We start from the raw sequence: 26,156 nt of genomic DNA on the forward strand, positions 1-26,156 counted from the left end.
CTCACCCCAACTCCACTGGGAACCCCTTCGTCTCTGCGTCTGCGTTTCCTCTGTGAATTGTGACTGTGTCTGACAGGGTGAGTCTGTCATGCCATGTGCTGCTAAGAGGCTCAGCTCTCTGGCCTTTATGAACAAGCTCTAGTCCAGGAAATGTTCTGAGTTTTACGGTCTTTGTCAAGTACTTGTATTGAAGAGCCATTAGACCTCGTCTCTACAGAATGGAGCTTGCTAGCATGTCTTCAGGGAATGTGAGAATAAGGAAAAGGCGTGTGTACCAAGGTGTACTCATTCGTATTTACAGGTTACACAGGTGGACAAGGCTCTCCACCTCTCCTTTCACAAACCCACTGCTTTTCAGGGCTTCAGTGTTACCACCTGAATAATGAGAAGGTGGAACCGAAGGGGCTCTTATGCCATTTTTACAATTCCAGGAAGCTCTACAATTCCAGGAAGCCACGTGCAGAGTGGTGGTGGCAGTTCGGGAACTGCTGAAGGGGGTCTGCATCAGGAGCAGGGATGGGGTGTCAGGAGGGAGAAAGGGGACCTGTGTAGCCCAGCCGGCAGATCTCTGGGGTCAGTGCACAAGAGGCAGATGAGTAAAATGGGGGACTTAGGAAGGACTGAGGAATTTGGAGGATCTGTCCACAGCAGATACACTAATTTACTCTTTCACCTGTAGGAGTCCAACCTGTATGGCCCCTTTCTTCCAAACCACTTCCAAGTCAGTGACCTGCGGTGACAAAGATGACATCTTCCTACCACTTCTTTCTCACAGTGTGTCCAGGCAGGGCTGACCTTAAATAGCACCATTTCAGTCAAGAGGAGCCTTCTGGCTTAATAAACCCAGAGGCTAATAAATGCCATTGGACAGAACACTGTACTAAGTGCCACACTTAGTCGTGAGGCATACAGGTAAGCACGTGTGTAGGTTCAAAGATGAATGCCAAGTATTTTTCTCTGAAACAACAGCAAAGAACTTTGGGGAGCTGTTTAAGCAGGCTTAAAATAAACATTATTGTATAAAGGTAATTAAGAGGTGAAAGTTTAAAACTCATGGAATCAGAAACGAATGGAGGAAAACCACTAAAATTTGCTAAAATCCCACTGCCACCACTGGGAATGTCATGGTAGATCTCTTGGCTAAATGAAAATGTAGGGGAAGTTGCCGAAGTTAAAATGCCGTGAGCTAGCTCGAGAGAAGGGCAGGTCAGTCTGATTTGTTCTTTATTGGGAAGCTGATTGGGCCAGCCCTGCCCTCATCGGGCACAGGCTGCCAGCCCCACCTTTCTCTACCCTTCGGTGACCTCTGGCTTCCTCTGCCTGGCAGCCCCAGGTGCCCAGGGCCCAGCTGCATGACCCCAAGCGAGTGCCGCCTTCTCCAGGGCTCAGTGGGGGGCCAGCCATCACTCCACCTGAGGGCCCCAATGACTGAAACCAGTGACTCTCTGCAGCTGACTTTTCCTAGGATTTCATCAGAAATGGGTGCGGTTCTCCCTGCTGGCACCAGCCTGTCTTTGTTTCACTGTATCATCCAAGAACAACTATTAACTGAGTCTGGGAAGGGTAAGCGGTCATTCCAGCCCAGCTGAAGATTATATAACGTGGCCTGTGTGGGTAATGTCACTCAGAGCCCAAGAACAGAACCGCACTGCCAGCCAGACCTGGGAGCCACTGGGGCAGCCTTCAGGTGGCTGTGTTGGGAAGAAAAACCTGTGTCTCTAACATTGTATCCCAAAGAAAGGAAGGAACTGATTTGCATGGAAGCCGAGTCAGTATTGGGATTGCAGGGCAGACTGCGGACTAGCTTTGTGACGTTAGGCTGATGACACTGACTTACAGTACTCTGGCATAATGCTTTCCAGTTCATGGAACACTTTCTCACAGCCATTTGGTGCTCACAATAACCCTGTGAGGCAGCCAGTGATGTGTCTTAAAAACACACGCACACACGCACGCATGCGTGCGCGGGAAACAGAGACCCAGGCTGGTTAGCTGACTCCCTCACTCGTTCACTGCTCTGTGAACACATTGCGGCACCAGAACTTGAACTCCTAGGCCCCTGTTTCAGGCCATTGCTCTTCCTACTGACGCACTAATGCCACCAGGCTGCTGCAGAAATACACCCGTCAAACACAGGGATGTTATGTGGTTTGAGTTTGCTGTGCTTTTGGAGCAGAGAGAACTGGCTCCTTGAATTTGGGGCTGGCTAACAAATTCCAGGCTGTGGGATGCATTTAAAAATTTTTTTTTAATTAATAGGCTTTATTTTTTTTACAGCAGTTGGAGGTTTACAGAAAAAATAGCAGAAAGTATCATTTCCTATATCCCCCTCTCTCCCTTCTTCCACCCCCAGTTTTCCTATTATTGTTTTGTGTTACTGTGGTGTGTTCATTATAACTGATGAACCAATGTAGATATACTATTACTGACTGCAAACTGGAGTTTACATTAGTGCTCACTCTTGGTGTGGTATCTTCTGTAGGTTTTGGCAAATATATGATGACATGCTTCCCCCAAATAGGAGCACACAGCGTTGTTTCCCTGCCCTAAAAATTATCGCTGTTATGCCTGTTTGCCCCTCCCTCCCTGAATCCCTAGTCTTTTTACTGTGTCCAAAGTCAGGATCCAATTTTTCAGTTTGGCTTTTTAAAATGCATAACAGATACTATAAATAGCAATTTCAGAGTCACTGAGCATAGAAATCATTATCGCTATTTTTTACTTAAAGCAACAGATTCTAGGTCTTGTTTCGTTTTTTCTTGTGATATTAGAAAAGTGAACTGTCAAGATTATTTCCTTCTTTAAACTCACAAGAGGAGCAGAAGATTTAGTTACTGATTATCCTGTATTCCTACTCTTGAAAAGTTGAGGGTTATCTTCAACCCTCACCCAGCATCCTCCTCCAGGGATTTTCTGAGGTTTGGATATGTGGCAAGGCCTAGACTGTTTCCAGGCATTCTGGGAAAATCCAGTTTGTCATCTTGCTTGGTTATAAGTAGAAATACAGTTGCGATTTGAGCTGATGGATAGTCTTTGCCTTCTTGAATCTCTCATAGGGGATTCTGAAGGGCACAGGGGATTCAGAGGCAGTGGACCCTTCTTCCTGGACCCATATTATTTCCCACAACCCTTTCTTTTACCCTCGTGTCCCCCACCAAAAATACCTCAATTCTCTAGTCTAGTAATAGGGCTTCAACAATAAATGCTCTGTTGTTTACATGATAAACAAAACTCTACTTGAGCGGACTTTCTCTGAGGAGGTTACTGATTACCTCAGTAGCCTTTCTTAGAAAAGCCTCTTCAGTTGAACTTGGGAAGAAAATAAAATGCTTCTCAGAATGATTAGCATTTGCATCACACAGTCCAACTTCCTCTCCTCCTCCTCCTCTCAGACACACACACACACACACACACACACACACTCCCCCCCCACACCCCACCCTCTTTCCAGTCAAGGACATTTCAAGAGGTCAGTGCCACCCCCGCGTCTAAAACTTCAGTGTTTGCCTTGGCAGGGACTTTTCCAACTTTACCTAGAAAAGAACTAACCAGAACCTCAGCACTTGTGGCCAGCCTGCTTCCGCTGTGGCTTCAGTCAATTGTCTGCTCTGACAGAGGATGCACTGGCTGTGACGGGAACTACTCTAGGCTGGATTGCAGGAGGACCAGGCCGACAGTGCCTAATGGCTGCGGTATGTGAGATGCCAGCAGCGAGGAGGGCAAGGGAAGCACAGAGGGACATCTCAGACCCAGGGACAGATGCTCGGTGAACCCACAGCCTCCCCCACTCACCCTCCTGACCACATACACCCCCCCCAAGATAAACTCACGTATAAACAAATGTCTTAGTTGAAGGTGATTTTCCCAAAAATGCAGCAGAAGCCAAAACATGGAGACATGTTTTGGATCTTGAATAGACCATAAAGGGAAGATTCTGCAAACATTTCTAGACCTTCAGACTCTGGCTGGAAAGCCATGGGCAACGGGCTTCAGGGGAGCCGTGGAGCGTTCACACGGGCACAGTGTCCTGTATGCAGGTCTGAGGGCAACAGAAAGTGACTGAATCCAGGGGTTCCTGCTCTGCTCCTGTACTATTAACTGAGATAGTCTAAACATTTCTATTTAAAGATTCAAGATTCCCTACAAGGGGGAGCCTGGTGCTGAGGAAGCTTACACTGCATCACAGCTGATCCTAATGCACGGGCGCAAGATCAAATGGAAACAGAGAACAGTTTGGCTAGAATTGCTAATTAATTTTAACTACTAGACACTCCCCGGTAATTTGAGATTTGACTTAGCTGCTCAGGATGATTATTAAAATACAGGCAACACCTAGCACCTCACCTTTGGGGACCTACCCATCTCGGGGCAGAAAAGCTAACAAGACATGCCATCCAGAGACTTCAATTCTCTGCAGTTGAACTTGTCCCCCACGGTTTAGGATTTTGGTGGGGTCCCCCCTCAGATTTCATTGTTAAGATATTGAGGCTGGAAAAGCCAATGAGGAAGAACCTGTAGGATAGTAAAACTGGTAAATATGTAGACCAGGAAATCCTTTTCCTACCTTTGTACTGAAAGACACTGGTGAAATGGAAAATGAAGGTTTATCCCTCCAGTGGGGTACATGGCCCCACCTGGCCTGTGGCCAAGTATGACAGTTCTTTAAAATCTTGTCTTTTATCTTTAAAATCTGATCCAACTCATGTTCTGCACCAGGGCATATTTTGAGTTTTAATAGAAAAATATTTCCAATTGTGTAGCATTGACTAAAGTGGACATTCTAAGAAGATGCATTATTTCTGCTTGTGGCTTTCTGTACCCCTTGGGCAGGGCCTCCATGCCCCAGGAACACAGGCATCGATAGCAGCATAGATAAAGCAAACGCCACCAATATCTGAGTGCGTTTCCTCAGCTGCTGAGGCAAGGCACACAGACGCCAGCACAGCCCTTCTCAGGCCAGTGCACCCATTCATACGACCAGAAGATGCCACAGGCACCCAGAGCTTAGAGCTGGGCTACACGGAGCCCCACAAAGCAAAGAACCATGCCCTGACACCAGCTGCAACACCCCCATCCTTGCATTAAAGCGCAGAACATGAGTTGGATCAGATTTTAAAGATAAAAGACAAGATTTTAAAGAACTGTCATACTTGGCCACAGGCCAGGTGGGGCCATGTACCCCACTGGAGGGATAAACCTTCATTTTCCATTTCACCAGTGTCTTTCAGTACAAAGGTAGGAAAAGGATTTCCTGGTCTACATATTTACCAGTTTTACCATCCTACAGGTTCTTCCTCATTGGCTTTTCCAGCCTCAATATCTTACCAATGAAATCTGAGGGGGGACCCCTCGACTTCCTCATCTCCAGACCCTCAGCACTCAGCCCTGTGCCAGACACAGAAATTATCAGTGTTCAGGAAAATAGCTGTTGGGTGACATCTGTGCATTTTGCATTTGTTGCAAGGCCTTTCTGAAACCACTGCTTGGGAGTCCAGGAATCATAGATGCCATGCAAGAAGGTGAGATCTGACACAGAAACATCATCTTAAACTCTATAGTCTTTGGTCACTTGCTATTAGAATAAGGAAAAGAAACTTAAATTTAAGCCATGTGCAGACTCTTGCATTGATTTTCTGTATTCTTTGGAAGATTTCATCAATGTGAACTCTTATTTAGAAATCTGTTTTGTATTTTTATGGGGGTGTGGTGGGGGGTTGCCAAACAAATGAACATGGGAAAATCTGAGAGCCAGGTTTTAGGTAACTCTAACCATTTAAGGCAGGGTAGCATTAATCTGCATGTCAGTAGTAAGTTAGCTCCTAGGTGGGTTCCAGGTACAGAAGCATGCCCTTGTCCTCCCCCTACTCTCCCCTCCCCCAACGTCTTGCCAGGTGGGTGATGCTCACAGGTCTTCCAGACCACCTCCTCCCCTTTCCTTCCCTCTGCCACCCCCTTGCTCAGGCCCTCCTTGTTCCATGGCCCCGTGACTCAGGTCTAGCCCCCTTGTGACTCCGGTTATTCTACAGTCTGAGCTACCTCTACTGGTCTGCCCTCGTCTCCAGTTCCGGCCAGACTGGCTTCCTCACCTTGCCAGTCCCCTCTCTGCTGAGAAAGCCCCCATGCCCCTTTATCCCCAACCCCCCACCCCGGTTCATGCATTTCAAAGATGGGGCCAGCTGTCCACAGCCACTGGTAGCTGGTTCTCCTCTGAGCCTGCTCTGCTCCATTCTTTGTTCATCTAATTCTCCCTTCTCCTTAAGTAAACTGCAAATCCTTGATGGCAGGGACCCACCTCATGGTCAGCTGTCAAAGCCCTCTCTATCGTAAGGAGGCCCAGGAGGCAGCAACCATGTGCATGGGGCTCACTGCTGTCCTTGGCACCAAGCACATCAGTAAAGTGCATTCACTGAATATGTAATATTTTTTAAAGTATTTTCCTCCAAAAGAGCTAATAGTGCTTATACTTTTGGTTAGAATTCAAAGTGTCATCAAATAATTCCACCCTGAAATACACTTACTAGCAGCAGTTTACAGTCTGCAAATACCAGGCAATTCTCAGGCTCCCCTTTGAAGTAGAGGAATTTGTTCTCTCCTTCCCAAAGACAAGTTCCTCTCCCTTTCAGGGCTCAGTGGTTTGCATTATAGATAGGACTGCGGGATTCATGACTCTGAACTCCCTCCTGGCATGGCATTCTGTCACATCCCAGTGCATGGTGTGTCCAGATGCTCCTCAGAGGCGGACAGTAAGTAGGTGTTGGATCTTTCCGCACCTCTGGGTTCCGTCTGCAGACGTGTCGCCAGCCCTGTGAGCATCTGGGGCTCTGCTAGCCGGAGGAGCCCTGTGTGTGAGGTCTCCCCGCAGCTGTGCCTTGAGTTTGTGGTGCCGTCCGCCTGGCTCACACCCTTGCCTTGGTGCACAGGCCAGTTGGCTCTAGTGAGAGTGAGTCATCAACAGCCTCCTGTCCCCCGTGCGTGTCCTCTCCTGAACACTTAGGGGCATGTCTCCCTTAGAGTTGCATGGACCTTGAACCTGGGCTATTTCCTCTGTGGGGAGGTGTGACTGGAGGGCTGACGGAGGAGCAGTGAGCATAATCCATCAGTGACGGGTTACCCGCCGACAGGTTCTAGTGTCAGTGATGTTGACACTGTCAATTCCAAGCTTAAATGTTTTCACGTCTGCTCTCTGTCTTTTCTTTGCAGTAGACACATAAGAGAAAACCATTTAGATTTCTAATTGGAAATTAGGCTGGTTGTCTTTGAAATGGGATATTTTGCCTCAACAGTCATTTGTCATTGCTGTGTTGGGAAAACCAGGGAAATGAATACCTGCCACCATGGAGTTACATGTGAATGTGTTGTCTGTCACAGGCTATTCAGTAACAAGAGTAAAGATCATCATTCTTCTGCCCCAGCAGTCATTCTAAGCACTGAGGTTTGCTATTTAAGCATCTGTTATCGGGGCCGATGCAGGAAAGAGTCAGCTTCTCATTCTTCCCTTCCGCAAACATTTATCAAGACTCTGCGGCATTCTAGTCACTACACTGAGGTGGTTCCTGCACTCGTGATGCTGAGAGGCGAGTGAGTTCCCACTTACCCAGACGGCCCAGGTTTTTAAGCAAGCGTGCTACGGTGGAGTGAGGCCGTGCTGCCAGGCCAGGAGCACTCGTATTTTCCAGCTCGTTCTTGTTTGGCTTCTATGTTGCCAGATCACGTTAGGTCAAGACACAGTTTGATGGTCTCGCTTGCTTTTTAATATGTGGACATGTCTTGTGGAATTTTGTGTTTGATTTTAAGTATGTTAGTGCCTTCTACTGTATACAACTGAGGTTGGCAAACTCCAGCTGATGGGCCAAACCCAGCCTGCCACCACCAGCATCTGTAAATGGTCTGATTGGAACTCAGCTACAACTCTTCATTTATGCATTGTCTATGGCTGCTTTCTGGGGCTACGATAGCAGCCACTGTGGCAGAGGGTCCGCAAGGCTAAGGCTGTTTACTGTCAAAATAGTGACAGGAAAATTCTGCCTACCCCTGGTGTACACAGAGCAGTAACAAATTGTGTGTGTGTATTGGTGGGGACAATGGCTATGGGCAGCGGGGAAGGGGGGGCGTGATTTGTGTTAGAATGTCTCCTACAATTCACCCTGACAAGATCAGCATGGTCCAGGTGAGGAGTGACACCAGATAGGGAATTGAGTCAGGGTTCTTCCTCTTAGCTCATGCTGCTTAACCTTTTCTTACTGTTCATTCCTGTCTCTGTACCGAACTTACCTACGAGGCACACTTTTTAGGAGAAGGCCTATGTGGGCAGAAGGAAGTGGGGGGCGCATAAGAGTCTTGCCGGTTCTTATCCAACAGCGGAGAAAAACGGAGGTGGACAGGGCAGGAGATTGGATGGGCCTTCCTTACACCAATGGGCAGCACGTAACTATTTCCGGCTGGAAGGAAAAGGAAACAAGAGCACCCTCGAGGAGTGGTTCCATGGGCTCTCCAGGAGAGTGGAGTCTAGAGCAGTCGGATGCAGAGGGACAGCAAGTACGGCCACCAGGGGCAGGGGAGCTGCTGTTTGAGGATGGTGATGGTTGCACAACAGTGTAAATGCACTGAATGCCTGCGAGCTGCACACCTAAAAAATGAGTTACATGGTAAATTTGTGTTATACATATATTTTCTTTGCCACAGTTTTAAAATTGTGGCCATGTCATTGGCAAAGATCAGAGACTCAGTAGCAGTACTCACATTTGCAGATTAGGAATCTTATTTGGAGACCTACTTCTTCCCCCTATATTTAATTTCAAAGTGACTACTTCCAAGAATCAAGAAAGTTCAGTTAAACTCAAGTAAGATATTTACTGTATGGTTAAAATAATCTGCAACAAACAGAGATGGGCTAACAGAAGATGCACAGTATGATTGCCTTTCTTGTCTCATAGAAATGATCCTCTTTTTTTTTTTTTTAATGTGAATTCCAGGAAAGAAACCTTGACTGGTTCCCAAGGATGAGAGCCATGTCCTTGGTCAGCAGTGACTCTGAAGGAGAACAGAATGAGCTAAGGAACCTGCAGGAGAAGCTGGAGTCCACCATGAAGCTTGTCACTAATCTTTCCGGGCAGTTGTCAGAATTAAAAGACCAGGTAAGAGAAGACATCCCGTGGTCTACACACACACAGGTGCACCGCCATCCACAGCAAATTCGATGAAAAACATCAGTAGAGCTCAGGTCAAAAGGTTATCATTTCCATCATGCCTGGACAGGAATGGGCTCTGGGGGCCAGAAGACCAGTTCATTTACTCACCAGTTTCTGCCCCCACCCCACAGTATCCCCTCACTGCCCTTTTACAGGATGAGCCCTGACACTGCTTTCAGTACCACTAAGGACAAGGTTTTAAGATGAAAAAAACAGAAAATGCAAGCTACTTCAATGAAGTGCTGTACAAAAAATAAGGATTATAAAGCTATACTCTTTATTTACTGCAAGAACATTAAAAGCTGGTGGTAGTTTTGCTCCCTAGCCCTCAAATCAATCAACTCTTCAACCAAGATGTTTAAATTCCTCATCTTGGGATGAACCATAGTCATGAAAAAGCTCCTTTCGGTTCAGTCACCGGCCCTGTGCTTCCTGAGTATTTGCCAGTCCAGGCATTATTCCAGGTGCTGGGGGTAAAAGCGCAAACAGAGACCCTTGCTCCCTCTCCAAGAGACAGATGCTTTGACCCTTTTAGTAAGTCTACTACATAGGCAAGATTATCAGTTTTGCAAAGGAATCATCATCAGGCAAGGCTGCCATGGAGGTGAGTTACAAGATGGGCCCACAGGTGATTTATTAAGCTCAGGTACTTAACCAGGGAAGACCCCATCTAGAATGAAGTCTTCTTGGAGATGGTTTACAAGAGCACTTTTAACAATCCTACTGTGAATTACATTTCTTTTCCAACTAAAGTATTCCAAGCTGGGTCCCCAAGATACCACTTAGCCTCAACGTTCTTTTCTTTCCTGTGTATTAAGATCCAAATAATAAAGAGTGTGGAGAACAGAAGGCCTTATTGATGCAGGCCCTCTCGAGTGCTGAGCTTGGCAACTCCCTCCCATGAGTAGTGACCTAACTAGATCAAGCTGCTTAGTATTTTATAAGCTTTGTACCCCTGCTGCCCAATGCTCGCAGGACTAAACTGACGCATGAGTATGCTGTCTGCTACAGCTTTTCTCCCCTTGAAGGGGGAGGGCAACTTCTCAGTGCATCTAGCGCGTCAGGAACCCTCTCCCTTTTGAGAGCCCTGTGGCTACAGGAATCTCAGCTAAATCAGATGTTTTTAATTAGATGCCAGAAATCTTACAGAAATTGATCTGATACAGATTTAGTTAGCTAAAGGAACTGTGCAGCTTTCCATAAAGCAGAGCCATTTAAAAATGTGTCTGAGACAAAATGATTGTCGGGTATTCTGTGGTGATAAACGCCATACAAGTCCTTCTCTGCAGGCTCGGCCTCTCCTTTCAAGGCCTGTTTTCATTTGCTGACTGAGGCCAATTCTGAAGTTGCTTCGATGTACACTGTGCAGACCAGTGGGCCTGGTCAGAGTGACGGGGTGAGCTGAGAGCCAGCAGGAGGGCGCACAGGGGTACGAGTGCACCCAGCATGGCAGGAGGGGTCTCTCCTAATTCCCTCCTTTTCTGGAGGATGATACTGATACTGAGGTACACATAAGGCTGTTAGGCTGGAACTCCTGATCCGCCAGGCTGAATTTGGTTTTTCTGTGATGTGTGTTTTCATTTGTTTTGTTTTGTCACGGTACCCTGTTTAAATCCTTAGTTATTTTCTTACTCATTTTTTTTTAAAGAGCCTTTAGAGCACACGCTCATTGTCATTTTATACAATTGAGCATTGCAGGGACTTAGCTTTTTTAAATATCCAAGGTGGAATTGTCTCTGAAGCCTAAATTTAGGCTTAAAATATGTAAAAATGATTACACATGGGTGAAGGCTCACTGAGTAACATTAAAACCAGTATGGTTTCAACCCTAACGTTTTCTGTTTTAAAGTTGGCAGTTGGAGCCACTTTTTTAGAAGGCGTTTTCCCTGTGAATGAATTTGAAATTGAACTTTTTTCCTTGAAAGACAGTATAGGTTAAAAGGAAGTATGAAGAAACCTGTAATATATTCTCAAGTTCCTTTACCAGGATTGATTTGCTTAGGTTTTAAGGTGCCCTGAATTTCAGGAAAAATTCACCATAGCTGCTTTTACTGGGCATAATTTGCTTCTTTCACAAGGAATTAGTCAACGTTTTCTTTTGATTAGGTAACTTCTAACAAAGCTTTAATGTACTTGTTTCAGAATCAACTTGTTGAAAAGATTTGAATTTTTCTTAAGTTGCTCTGCATGAAAAAAAAAATCACACATATATATTAGAGAATTCCTGCCTTCTAAAGGCAAGAGAAGTTTTTGAATTAAAAAGCCCCATGAATGATTAATGAGCACAAAACTTCGTGACAGATATTTTTTAAAACAGCTATGAAAGAATACCATTCACTGGTAACAGTGCTGGAAAACACAAAAATTGCTTCATCACTAAGATATTTTATAGATCTTCTGGTCCAAAAGCCAGCATAATGGGACAATGATCATTGAAATATGAATGTCTGTGGTTCTCTTGAAATACTAATTTAAGGGGGAAAAGTTCTTATCCAGGATATCAGGAAAAACCTGGTTTAATAATGTCATTTTTTGTGTTACTGGCAAGAACATTCGATTGGAATTTCTATTCTAGGTGTTAATGGTGCATCTCGTTTGCCCTCCCAAGAGATTCTGAATGCTAAATCTGATTCTCTTACATTCTTATTCCAAGGAGAACTAATGTAAGAACCTATTTTTTGTTTGTTTGCATCTTTCCTTCACAATGCAAAAGGTCAAATACTGTGAGAAAGGTTTACTCTTAAAAATGTGATGGCTTCCTATAGGACAGTGACCCTTACATGGTATTGACAGGAATGTAAGAAGTGCTTGAAAATTCAGATATTAGGATATAAATGTTTGGCCTTTCTCAAGCAAAACATGAACTGCTTAAGGCAGGCAGGAGTAACACAAGATTAGAGTAATTGCCCAGAGATGAAAAATGAAATGTTAAACACACCTTATTGGCCATCTGTGCTTGAGCCACACAATGCTTGAGCCACAAGAGGACTAATGTTACCATCTGCCCTCTAGGGTCCCATAGGCTAGCAAGAAAGACAAAGAAGTAGGCCTCTAAAAACATGACGTAGCAGGTAAAGTTCTATGACCCAAGACCCGAAATAAGGACCGAGAGGTCGTCCTGTATGAGGTGTGGAGTAAGACGAGTTCAGCTTCTACAATCATAGAAGCAGGTGACTCTCGTGCAGTCACCGACACAGAGTTGGGGGCGTCCCAGGTAAGGACTGAGCCTGAGCAGAGGCACAAAAGCACCTGGCATATTTGAGAGATGGCAAGAGGTGCTGGTCAATTCCATTCATTCCCTGAACCACCATTTATGGGACACCTTTAGCCAGGTGCAGCCCTAGGTATGGGGATTACAAAGGTGAAGAAAACCTGTTCTTGTTCTTCTTCATGGTAAGTACATAACAGAGGTGTGAACAGACAGCTCCAAGAAGGAAGCAATTCACTCAGCCTAATTTTACAGAGAGATCTGGAGTAACTGCCACAGAAACTTCTGATCGTCCTGTGGGAACTTGGTTTCAAAGCTTGAGCACAAGTTTACCAAGTGGAATAGTGAGGGGCCGGGCATTAGGGATCTACTCTAAGGAAGTGAACAAATATCTGCACGTAATTTACATCAGTATAATTGTGCTCAAGAGATGCTTTTGTCTTATGGGTTACAAGCATCACTGGTTTTATAAGACTGAAAATTCTACACTAGCGCTCCCTGGCTGTTTAGAATCTGAGTAGCCAAGACCTTCCTGTGCCAGCCTTGAATCAGTTAAAGGCCAATACTGGTAGATTAAAATTTGCTCATTTGTACTCTACACTTTGTGTAGACTACATGAATGATCTTCCCCATGTCTGGCTGCATCTGATTGGTAAAACTACACTATTCTTTGCTTCTAGTTTAGGCTGTCAAAAGGAGGAATGCTGAAACACAGCTAATCTCTGTATTTATATGTAACTTGCTTCAGAAGTTCATCCTTAGCTAAATGGGAATTCTGAATGTATCTACTAAATGGGAGATTTCACACTATTCAAGATAGGTATTTTTAAACTATTAGATTCAGATTGTAGGTAACTTCAAAATTTTGTTTCAAATGTCCAGAGAGAATCTATGTGAGCACATGCACTAATGGGCCAGGGAAATCTAGCCAGCAGTGTTGACCCTTGGTTTTTTACAGGCCAGATTTAGGGGATTTTGTTCTCTGTGACTGCAACTGGGTGATGGCTAAACATTTCCACAGTTGTCCTCTTCCTTCTCACTTATTAGTCACTTAAATGACAGCCATTCTGTCTAAAAGGCCATGGTTGATCAAAAGAGAATTCAGACATTTTAGAAAGTGACTTATGTACCAGACTACGTTTTTTAAAAAAGTGTTCAAGTACATGAAAATATTTGAAAATATTACCCCGAGTGATCCTAGCGTGCTTCACAGGTAATCAGAGAAGAACTCTACAGAGGTGCACTGTGGTGCCAGTCCAACATCCCCTTGCAACTTGTTAGAAATGCAAATTCACAGGCCCTATGCTAGGCCTACTGAATCAAAAACTCTGTCTGTGGGCCTTTTGATCTGTGTTTTAACATACCTGGGCGAGCAACTGTGAGACACACCGAAGTTTAATTCTAGAGAAACAGGAAACAAAATTAGATAGGGATATACTAGGGACTTGTAGTACCAGGAATGTGAGTCCCTGGCAAACAAATCAGCCACTCACCTACATCATAGGAAGTTCTAAAGTTTACAAGGGAGGAAGGGATCATTACCTCAGGAAGACAAACCGAGAAAATTAGAATAGGGCTGACCACAAATGAAGTGGCAGCTGTAGAAGTGGGAAGGAAGCTGTACCATCAGTGGAAGATTAATTTGCTACAGAGATTTCAATCGGGGGGTTATTCAGTCATGGTCTCAAAGCCTCTAAAACTGTAAAGTCAAGAAAAGCTGATTTACAGGTATAAGGAAGGATATGCATCCATAAAAGGTCAGCTCAAATACATTTATAGAAAAAGTAGAGAAAAGGCTAAGTGGAGGCTTTGAATAATCATCCAAAAGGGGCTGACCCACCAAGATTCCTAAATCCATTAGAATGTTTGACATGAGTAAACTTGGTTACCTGCAGGAAGAAGGTGAGGTAAGTATCTATGGTATCATGAATGAATTACTGATTACATTATAATCTAATTGTGAATTTATTCCATGGGTCATACTAGGCTGTTCTTCCTCAGCTGAATATGTAAAGCGTAGTGTTTCTATAACGGAAGGTATTTCATAGCAGCAGCCAAAAAAACACAGTATCTTGATTTGAAAGGGAAACTGCTATGTCTTGCAGAAGAAAATATTACCACTTTAAAACTGAACCTAGACAAGTCACCCTCGTTTTAGGTTCTCAGGATATTTTATACCAAAAATTAGTCTACGATAAAATAAAACTATAAGGAAATAGGTCTGATTCCTTCTACTACTACACCCTAATTCCTCTCTGATTTTAGGAAATCTAGGAGCAGGACTTGTAGATGACAACTGAATATATAGTCCATATAGAGTTACCTTATTTGACTTAAACTCCCAGCATCAAATACAGAGCTGGAACTAATGGGCTTAAGAAAACTGTTAATGTAGAGAATTAAATGTGCCCTAAAATACCAAGAGCAGAGCTAGATACCCACCAACATGAGACCTGATTTAGTTTGGCAGCCACATGAATAGTAACAAACCCTTATTTTTTGTTTTGAAAGCACTTTTTTACTTGACCAGTCTCAGGAAATGGTCTTTCCTGACCTTAAGTAATCCTTGGTGTTTGTGGGTGGCAAGGAAGAGTTACCACTGAGTGCCTGAGGATTATTTAGTCACTCGGAGATGTGAAGACAGTCCATCTTCCTAGACATGATAGCTAATTTTTTTCTCTCAAACCCAAACTACTCAGGAATCATTGGAGAAAAGGGATCAGGCACCTGCCCCCCAAAGGCCATAGGCATAACCCCGCTGAAACCTGGAAATCTCAACCCTGCTTCCCTTGATCATGTGGTGTTGGGTGTGTTACTATCCTACGAAGCCACCATTTTCCAATGAGCCTTTACATCATTTGAAAATGGATTTAGGAAACAAGAATCCCGTGCTTTGTTTGTTTCTTTATGAAACAAACAGCAAGCCACACTTCTGAACATCACATTGCATGACTAGGGCACAGAATTTCCCGTGCTGCCTAGGAAGAGGTCCTTTTTGAAGTTCTATGTGTTTGATTTACTGACGGTACACTATTTGTAGAAAGTAGGTTTCAGTATAAACCATAACCACAGAAGTAAATCTATGGTTCAGTATATGATTTGACGTACAGGAAGTGTCTGGGTCTAATGATGAAACTTTTTAACTTTCCAGATGACAGAACAAAGGAAGCAGAAACAAAGAATTGGTCTTCTAGGACATCCTCCTCACATGAATGTCAACCCACAGCAACCAGCATAAGCAAATGAAATAAAGGAATTCTATTTACCTTTTCAAATTACTGTTGGTGTGGGCATGGCTAATTAATTCTGATTCACCCACAAAAGTTATATTTCTGCTTAGTACAGTTGTAAATACTGAGTTTTATACTGTATGTATATGATTGCTACTCTAAAGGTTTGGATATATGTATTGTAATTAGAATTGTTGGCATGATGAAATTTCATTTGTGCCAAAAATATTAAAAATGCCTTTTTTGGAAGGACTGAGGAAAGCACCTGATTTGCACTTGAACCAGATTATAGATTTAAAAGTATATGACATGTATTTTGTATTTAAAACTAGAATAGCTAGTATTTATGTTTTTTATAAAACTGTGCAATACGAATTATGCAATCACAAAAAATTTGTAACCCCTGAGTATCCTACAGGGAGCGCACATCTTTGAAGCTGGTGTGTTAATAGTATGTAATAAATGGTTAAATATCAAATGATGCTGCTGCCAAAAATCATATTAATAGTGAGTTTCAGGCCCCTGGGCATTTTGTACCATGTAATTATCCTGTGGTGATACTGTTTCTCGTTGCTAGTGGCTTTAGCCTCTGTCTTATAGTGACAGTGCTCCAAGTCTATGGCCTGTCAAGTCAGCATTCATTTTAAGACAAACAACTTCAGTTTCAAAGATACTTTTAAGCTTCTAAATTCATCATTTAGACTATTTCTTTAAATAAGGGAGCTAAATTAGAAGCTCAGACTTTATCTTGTGAGGTTAATGAATTTTTAAAGGGAACTTTTTATGCAATGTTTGGACAAACGCACATTGCTGGCCAATCAATGTCATCTCCCAGGTGAATTTTGGTTATAAAGAAATAAATAAATGATGGTCTCGATTATCTAGTCCAAACAGTAGAGTTGATTTTTTTTCATCTGAACCAAACATGCTACAGTAGCTAAGAAGTATTAAACTATACACATCCATATAAAAATACAACATGATCTATCCCAGTAGAACTCATAGCTGAACACTGACATATTACTCTTGCAAAAGAGCCACGTTTTGGTTTTATTTCTATGTTACAATTTCTTGATGGATGAAAAGTATGAAAGGAAACTTTTATATCTGTTGCCTAGTTTTGTACATGGATCTCATTTTACAAGAGACTCTCTGCAAAAAAGTTTAAAAATGTATTGAAAGCAGAGTTCTGAAATGAGTAGTTTGTAAATGCATATATAAAAATATTTAATAAATGATGCAGAATAATATACAGTGACCGACTCGTGGCCTTCATTTTGGCATGTCTTTGTGTCTTAAGAGCTATCCCAAATACATAGTTTCCTTAGGACCACTTCAAAGGACAACTGGTTGATCACCAGATCAATGCAGGAAATGCTCACCTGATCACTAACCCTGAGGAGCTCTACTTGAACAAGTATTCAGGGAGTGTTTAGTACAATGTTCATTGGCTCTTCCAGACGAGGGGCTGCCAGCAGCTGGTCACGAGCACTACAGCGACCATCGTAAAGTCGGGGGAGCTCTGCCAAGGCTCCCGCCTCCTGGGCTTTCCATCTGCAACATGGAAGAGCCACAAACAGTTGAAATTTGTTTTTGTCCCTGGCTAGTGGTCAGAGTCCTTCTGCAAGACAACCTTGTTCCTTCCTCAAAGCAATACACACCCAGGCTGCTCTTCTACCACTGATTTTCTCTGGGCTTTAGTAAAGAAGAATAACTACCACCCAATGTTGGGAAGTAGGTCAGGATTAAATTCCAGTTAAATGACTATAAATTTGATAACTTGAAAAAACAAATGAATAATTTTCCAGTCAGTACAGCCTATCTCCACAGAATTTTTCCATGATAAGGAAAGCCCAAGATACACACTTGTATCTATAAACAAAAGCCATCCGTGCTGACCCCACCACATGAGCTCCAGCCGGCAAGGATCTGCTCTTGCTCGGGTTTCCCTTTGATCTCCAGGCTGCCTGGCAGGACGTGTGGGTGGCTCATCTTCCAAGTCCCATCCCGTTCACTGAAAAGCTCTGCATTGACATGTCCAGGTTGCAACTTTTACAGGTTTCTCATGTTTCATTTGAATCCTGTCACTTACGATATACATCTTCATTCAATTTGCCAGCTTCAGCAGAAAAGTAACTTGGAATGGCACTCCACCCTACATGGGGTACATCCTACCCTAGGAGTTTGGGCGTGAACACAAAGCTCGTATAATTGAAACATAAAAGTTTGTGCAGTTAAAACTCCTGCGGCCTTTGATGTGTGTGATTGTGATGTCACCTTTCTCCAGACACTGCTTTTTTCAACACCTCTTCCAAGGACTGAGGTCCAAGTCCCTTTCAAAGTTACTTAACCAGATAAAGAATCAGTGTTCGTAGGCTGAGTAACAATATGGTAGTATAGTGCTAACATGCAAGAAAAGTTTTTGCTTTATTTAAAAGTTTGCTCTAGTAACAATTCAAATTTCAAGATTTTGTCCATTTCTTTATTCACTAAACCACTTGTTAAAGGATCTGAGAGATTTCATTCCACTTTAACATTTATAATACCTTGCCCTGTCCCTAAAATTGTGTAGTGAAAAGTATTTTTCCCTATAAGTAAAGTTTCTACTCTTTTTCTGCTGGGTTCTAAAGCTTGACATTATACTCTACCCTGCACAGGTTTTCTTAGACTGTATCTGTCTCTACATCCCCGAAACACATACAAAACCCTTCTTTTATTTCATTCTTTAAATATTTGATTCAACCTACATGGTTTGTTTCCAATTTCATGTTCCTTATTCATTGTTTCTTCATTCACCCAGTTTCTTTAGTTGGTTGTACTTTCTGAAAATGAACTGATTGATTTTGGTTCTTCAAAAACTGCTCTTTCACCCTGTTTAAGTATTTCCTAGCATAAATTACAGAGCAAGCATACGTTATGTGTGGACGCTAACCAGCAGTTCAGTGTTTGCACTAGCAAACTAAACAAAGCTTTACTTAGGTGCAAGTGGGAAATTATGATGACCTTTACAATACACTAAGGAATTAAACCACTCAAAAGTCAACTCTAGATTTCTGTATCCTCCTACTGTGGATGGCTTTGATAATGTATTAATGAGAATTGGCCTGAAAGTGTCTGATAATCACTTTAAGGCTAATCATGAGAACACTGGTCTGACTTATACTCTGCATAGTCCTTCAAAAATATTAAATACAAAAGGCCTAACTACATACTCACAGACATACACGAGGTTATTGCTAAAATAATGTTTTTACAGATTTTTTAAGGTGAAATATGGGCTTCACAGAAAGCTTAAGTTATGTAACAATAAAAGTCCCCTTTATGTAAGACAGGATATAGTAACAAAGGACTCCTACTGAACTCTCCCTAGACAATATGCTCTATATCCCAGACCACAGAGCAGGAGCAACAAGATATCTTATTTAAAGAAAAGAACTTAAACCTTAAGAGAGGTAAAAGTAACTTGCCCAAGGATTCAGCTCCAAAATAAAAAGAGGTCTCCTGGCTTAGCCAAATACAGGCAGAGCTCTTCCCACTTGCGATCTTTTCAAAATAGGGTGGCAGTGCCTTAGCAGAGGCCACTTCCCCAGCAGTTCTCCCTCTACAGAAAGCTCTCAGCAGAGTTGTATTGTGTGCTGTAACACAAATGATTTGCTTTCTTTTCAAATCTTTCACAAGCAGATCCACAAATTGGAAAGTATTGAATGTTGATACTTTGTCAAGACTGAAAACTTTGTGGCAAAGATAAGAAGCTCCTAAAATCTCGGTCTTCTACAACTACAAGTCACACATAAATACCTCTTAACTGACTTTTTCACAGGGACAATCTGTTCTCATTCCAGGACGCTTTCTCCAAGTGAAAATATTCAGATACAGAATATGGTGTCCTATCCTACTGCAAGAACAGATGTTTATTAGCAAACTCTGCTTTGCTGTTCTTATGCTGATAATTTGTTAACAGTCAACTAGAATGTTGGAAAACCCCCATAAAGATTTCGATTTTACAGAAAGTACCCAAAATTCCACCAGTTTTGCATCACAAAGTAGTGGTTAAAGTAAAGCTTTGAGTAAAATGCCATGTGTGTGGTTTTTGTGGGTGGCTGTGGCTCAGAGTGACTATTAGGCCTCATCAGCTGCCTACAGGGAGAGCTAGGATGGCAATTATAACTGAAGACGATTCTGATCGTCGTAATAAACATTTTTCCATCTTTGGTACTGGATGCCACACTTAGCAATGCATGCAACCTAAAGGCTGATTTAGAAGCATAACTAGCTTTCAAGTCTGGACCCCAAAGCCCACCAAAATGAAGCAAAGAAAAAGGCAGACCTCCAGCGCCTGGTCACCCGTGGCAGTGCTAAGGGACCACAGACTCTCCCAGTGCTGGAACTCTCACCTCATTCGGTGACACAAATCTCTGGCTTAACTAGGGTACTGCATGAAAAATAAAAAATTACCAAAGGAGAAACTTATGATACTTTAAGGTCATGACAAACTGGTGTGAAAGAGAATCCTAACACCTAGAAGTGAAACTGCATCATCCCCTCCCAGGCCTGGAAAGAAAAAAAGAGAGCTACAAACCACTGTAGAATAAGAATCAGAGTTTGAGAAAACCCCTAAGGTGAATTCTGAAAAACAGAAAAAAGAGTCCGCGGCATAAGTGCATGCTGTGTGCAAGACCTGCTGGCGGAAAGGGTTTGCCAGCATCTCTGTGATGACCTCACAGGAGATGGCTGGTCCCATGTAAAGAATGGAACATAAGGCAATGCAGGAATGTAACCTGTTCACTATGCGACTTCAGCCAGTTACTTCATCCTTTTTGCACCTATTTTTCTCCAAGTATCTCCAAAGGTCTTATTGGAAGCTTTCTGTACAAGTGCTTTTGAAGAAAAATTCTAAAGATGTGGTATGAGATTAGGACAAGGACTCTGGAAACACACAAGATTTGGGGGGCTCGGTATCAGTTTACTTAAGAGCCCACATGGCAGCAGGGTGGGATGAGAGGAACACAGACCTTGAAATCTGTGAGAATTTCCAGACCAGACCTTCCACTTCAATGCTGTGATTCTGAGTGAGCTCCTGAATCACTGTCATTTGCACCCCCTGCCTAAAGAGTGGAACGTACTTCTTTGGGCACTAATGAGCATCAGAACAGACCGTGTGCCACAAGTGCCTAGTAGCTACCCAACAATGCGCTATTTGCCATTCCTTTGCGAAAAGAGTCCCTTCCTTTTTCTCATAGCTATTAACAATCTCAGCTAAGTATCGCGTGACCAAAGCTGCTTTCTCTTTCTGTCAAACGGGCCTAATGTTATTACCACAGGATCCTAAATCCTTGTGGGGTTTTTTTTGGCATTTTTTAATTTTTATTTTGGTATCATTAATATACAGTTACATGAGCAACATTATGAGTACTAGACTGCCCCCATCATCAAGTCTAAATCCTTGTGTTTTAACATGACACGTTTGGGCTATAGCAAGTCATTTTTTAAACTATTTTTTCACATCGAAATTATGTTTTATCAGTAAGGACTGAATTAATAAAGAAAAATAACTATCATACAGCTCATGACTTCCATGCAGTTACTCTCCTAATCTGTTGAATTCAAATCTGACTTTTCAAGAACATCTTCCTTGAAAGACATTTCCTCTTAGGGACGGATGATGATCTATTTCCTTAGTTTACAAAGTATTTTCACCTCTATTCTCCTCAATAATTTCAAGGGTCTTAAGCAGGTTACAACTTCCTAATGATCCCTTGTCACTTGTGATCCTAAATCCTGTGGCAACCCAATTCTCATCATCTCCCCTCTCCCTATTCCACGACACCCTAGTGTCCCCATCAGTATTCTCCACCCTCTGTCTCCAAAACACATCAACACCTGGGTGTTGTGAAAAGCAGAAATCTACTGGAGAGAGACTGTAGCAGTGATTAGGAATTAGTTAAAACTGTGAATCAGACCTCCGAGCTCCCTGCCCCCTCCCTTCTCTGCCACCGGAGTAGTTATCCTCATCTCTGGTCTATGCTAGGGCCCACTCTCTCACTACCCTGGTCAAATAAAAGCAAAATAAAAAATTCCCTCCAGCTTCAAGTAAAAACTAAAAATTCCTGTTTCTTTATTACACAGAGCAATTTCAGTCCCCAGGTCCTCACCACTCCCATCTCCATTAGCCCTTTGCTTTGACCAAAGGGGGGAAAAAAAAAGACTGATTCTCCTGTCCTTTCCTTCCAATTCAAGAAGCAACCAGCTTTTAAAATAGCATTCTCTTTTCTTCCTGATACATCTCTAACCTACAGAAGAAAAAAATCAGTTTAGAAAGGTGAAGTGATTTGCTAGTCTAAACATCAGACCTGAGATTCAAAAGCAGAACACCTGATCACATATACATTCTTCTTTATGCCATTGCTTCCCTCTGCCAGATGCAGTCCTGCCGATGACACCCTGGGGCCTCCACCTCTACCCTGCCACCCATCTGGGGAAGATCGGCAGATACCAGATACAGGTTCTAAGAGATACAAAGGAAAGTAAGAGGTCTGAAATGTAAGGGCTGCAACTAATTCATTTCTGTATTGTAGGTACCCAGAGCAGTTCCTGCCAAACGAAGGGGCTTAATAAATTTGGGCAAGGGGAGAATTCTTTGCAAACAAACCTTCACTTAACCGGCTTTAGGGCTATGGAGACAAGATCAAGGAGTCGTCTTTCATTAAGGAAGGGATATCTAGCAGTGGCCCAAAGAGAGTTACATACAGAACTAATCATCAGGCAATCATTACTCTTTTTGCTGCTAATTGGCCATTTAATCCTATAACTAAGCATTAATCATGCTTCTGGCTCCAGTGCCCTGCTTCACAACTCAAACTACCCCCAGGGCTCCCTCTCACCCAGTGACCCCAATCTCTTTCTCCCTTCTTCTTCCAAATCTTACAACTGATAAAGCTGTGGTTGTGTTGTTTGCAAGAATGTGTAAGTTCAGACCCCCCGTGTACCTCCCTACTACTCTCTCCAGTCCCGTCCCCCCATCTAACAATGCTAAAGACACTCCCTCAAGAATCCATGCAGGATGAGGGCAGTTCCCAGATGATAACCACAGAGACAAAACACTTTTTAGGCAACACAAGGAAATTATGGCCATTTGGGTGACAAAGAATTATGGTTCCTTTAACATATGAACGAACATACATACAACGTGGATACATCGCAGAAGTCAGACTCAAAAGGATACACAGTGTGTCATTCCCTGTATATGACATTCTGTAAAAGGCAACACTAGAGGGACAGATCAGATGAGTGATTGCCAGAGATGGGAGGTTTTGGAAGGTGATTTGTTACAAAGGACACTTACATTGGGCAATGGAAAACCTTCATTGTGTTGGTAGTTATGTGACTATATAAGCTTCTCAAAATTCACAAAACTATAACCAAAAAGGGTAAATCATACTATATGTAAATTATGCCTCCATAAACGTGACTTTAAAGAGGTTTTTAAAAACTAGTGGTGGGGGCAGTAGGGGATAAAGGGCCAGGCCAAGAATTTGCATGTTTAAGCTGCTCCCACGTGACTCTGATGCAGGCTTCCACAGTCCATGTTCAGAGAAGCATTGCTAACGTTTGGGTTGTGTGCCAATACCTTCATCCTTTTTAGCATGTACAATGTGCATGTGTTTTGAACTGATCATTTCAGAGCTGGGTAAGAGGGTAAAGGTAAAGAATTTGCCCACTGGGGAGCCTGGTAGGGCTGGCAGTGACATGGGGTGATCCTGCTATTAAAAAATTGTCTGTACTTTAGAACTTGTAAAAAGAACTGTCTTGTAGTTATGCTGCATTCATTTTCTATTGCTGACGTTACAGATTACCAAAAACTTACTGGCCTAAGACAACACAAATTCACTATTTTATGCTTCCTGTGGTCCAAGTGTAAAATGGGTTGGCAGGGCTGCATTCTGTCTAGATGCCTAAAGGGAGAATCCATTTCCTTAACTTTTTCACCTTCTGTAGGAGCTGCCTGCATTCCTAGGCTTGTAGCCTGCTCCCATCTTCAAAACCAGAAGTGGGTGGACACATTCTTTGCATGCTCTGTCACACTGACTGGTGCTTCTGCCCTCCTCTTTCATTTATGAGGACTATTGTGATTTACACAAATCCCACTTGGGTAATCCAGGAAGTCTCCCCATGTCAAAATCCTTAAAATAATCCTTTCTGCAAAATACCTTTTGCCATGTAAGGTAACATATTCTCGGGGTTTGGGGGCATTAGGATGTGGCCATCTGTAAGGGTGCCATCATTCTGCCAACCACAGATGCCTAAGCAGACTCTGGGCAGGTGCTTTGGTTTAAGACAAGAAAAACAGATCACCTATTTTCAAACTTGACTGATTTGAATGCAATTAAGAAAGTCACATTATCTTATGATTTAAAAAGGCTGAACAAGTTAGTTCATTAACAGGTCATACAAACTGATTTAAGTTATACATGATTGCCTAAGAGCCTGTTACTTCCTTTACCTTTCCTATTGATACTTTAGGACAATCAGAAACAATTTTAAGAAAAATATGTTTGCTGTTTTAGACCCACATACACACATCTCATTTTCCTCAGGTTTTCCCTGTGAGGATTAACACCTAAAAGTAAGACAGACCCAGTGTGGTACAAGGAAAACAAAAGTGGATAAACTTCCCAACCTTATAATCCTTGCTGATGGGGTTGGGGTGCAGAGTGGGTAAAGAGCTGACACATACTTATGTAAAATTAGAAAATTTAAATACTATGTCATCCCTATCCCTTCTTTAATGGTTCTATTCAAATTTTTACTCACTTTTTCTTTGTTTCTGAATTTTGCTATGTTTTGTTTTTCTATTCCAGTTGCCATATCTTATTCAAATATGTGTTTTGCAAATATTCTTTTCCTGGTCTCTGGCTCCTCTTTTTATGTCCTTATAGCTATTTGAAGACGAAAGGTTTTTAATTTTGATGAAATTCCACTTATCAATTTTTTTTCATTTATGGTTCATGTTCTTTTTGGGACCTAAGAAACCATTGCCTAAGATCACAAATATTTTCTCCAATGTGTTCCTCTGGAACTGCAACATATAATAGAGCTTTCTGCAATGATGGAAATGTGCTATAATCCAAGCTAACCAATGCATTAGCTGCATGAGGATGTGACATGTGGTTAGAACAACTAAGAGCTAAATTTTAAATTTTTATTTAAATTATTCAAATTCAAATAGCCACATGTGACTACCATATGGACAGGAAGTTCTATAAGAGTTTAGTTTTAGATTTTACATTTTGGTCTGTGATACATTTTGAATTAATTTTTGTATATGTTTGAGGTAAGGGTCTGGGTTCATTTTTTAAAACATGGACATTCATTTATTCTAGCACCATTTTCTGAAAAAACTTTACTCCAATGAGCTATGATGGCACCTTTGTCCAAAAGCAACTGACCATGTTATGTCTATCTCTGGACTCTATATACTGTTCTATTGACTTATATATCTGTCCTTTCACAAATATCACATTGTCTTCATATATGGTCAACAGGTCTTCACAAGGATACCAAGGATACACAATGGGGAAAAGATAGTCTCAACAAATGGTGCTGGGAAAAGGAGATGTCCACATGCAAAAGAATGAAATTGCACACTTATTTTATGACAGACACAAAAATTAACTCAAAATGGATAAAAGACTTAAATGTAAGACCTGAAACTGTAAAACTCCAACAAGAAAAGATATGGAAAAGCCTTCATGACTTTGGTTATAGTAACGATTTCCTGAATATGACACCAACAGAACAGGTAACAACAGCAGAAATACACAAGATGGGATTTGTCAACAACAGCACAAAAGACCCCAAATAGCTAAAGCAATCTTGATAAAGAACATATCACACTCCCTGATTTCAAGCTGTACTACAAAGCTACAGTAATCAAAACAATATGCTACTGACACCAAAAAAGATATATGGATCAATGAAACAGAACAGAGTCCAGAAATAAATCCATGCCTATATGTTCAATTAATATATGACAAAGGAAGCAAGAATACACAATGGGGAAAAGACAGTTTCTTCAATAAATGGTGTTGGGAAAACTGGGCAGCTACATGCAAAACAGTGAAATTGGACTACTGTCTAACACTATACATAAATTTGAAAGGTATAAAAGACCTAAATATAAGACCTGAAACCATAAAACTACCAATAGAAACCACAGGCAGTAAACTCTTTGACATTGGCAGAGTACCTGAACAGAAGTTTTCCCAAAGAAGAACTACAGATAGACAACAAGCACACGAAAAGATGCTCCACACTGCTAATCATCAAGGAAAAGCAAATCGAAACCACAATGATACCACCTTATACCAATCAGAATGGCTGATATCAACTAGGCAAAAAATAACAAGTGTTGGGGAGGATGTGAAGAACAGGAGCCCTCCTACACTGCTTGTGGAATGTAAATTGGTGCAGCCACTGTGGAAAGCAGTATGGAGGTTCCTCAAAAAACTAAAAATAGAAATACCATACAAC

At 42.2% G+C, this 26,156-nt stretch overlaps 1 protein-coding gene and 1 long non-coding RNA gene across 2 annotated transcripts in view; one reads left to right on the plus strand and one right to left on the minus strand.

Annotated features, from left to right (window-relative positions):
• ITPR1 (inositol 1,4,5-trisphosphate receptor type 1) overlaps positions 1–16,876 on the plus strand; it is a 296,128-nt gene extending 279,252 nt beyond the window's left edge. Inside the window, exons 61-62 of the mRNA XM_073230964.1 lie at positions 8,973–9,134; positions 15,548–16,876. Of these exons, the coding sequence (XP_073087065.1) occupies positions 8,973–9,134; positions 15,548–15,634 (249 nt within the window). The 3' untranslated portion in view covers positions 15,635–16,876. The remainder of the gene's footprint in view (positions 1–8,972; positions 9,135–15,547) is intronic.
• The window catches only part of LOC108395953 (uncharacterized), a 67,268-nt gene that overhangs the window by 11,713 nt on the left and 29,399 nt on the right, over positions 1–26,156 (minus strand). The gene's annotated exons all lie outside the window — the stretch shown is intronic.

The sequence above is a fragment of the Manis javanica genome, chromosome 3, assembly GCF_040802235.1.
Source record: "Manis javanica isolate MJ-LG chromosome 3, MJ_LKY, whole genome shotgun sequence".
NCBI classification, from domain to species: Eukaryota; Metazoa; Chordata; class Mammalia; order Pholidota; family Manidae; genus Manis; species Manis javanica.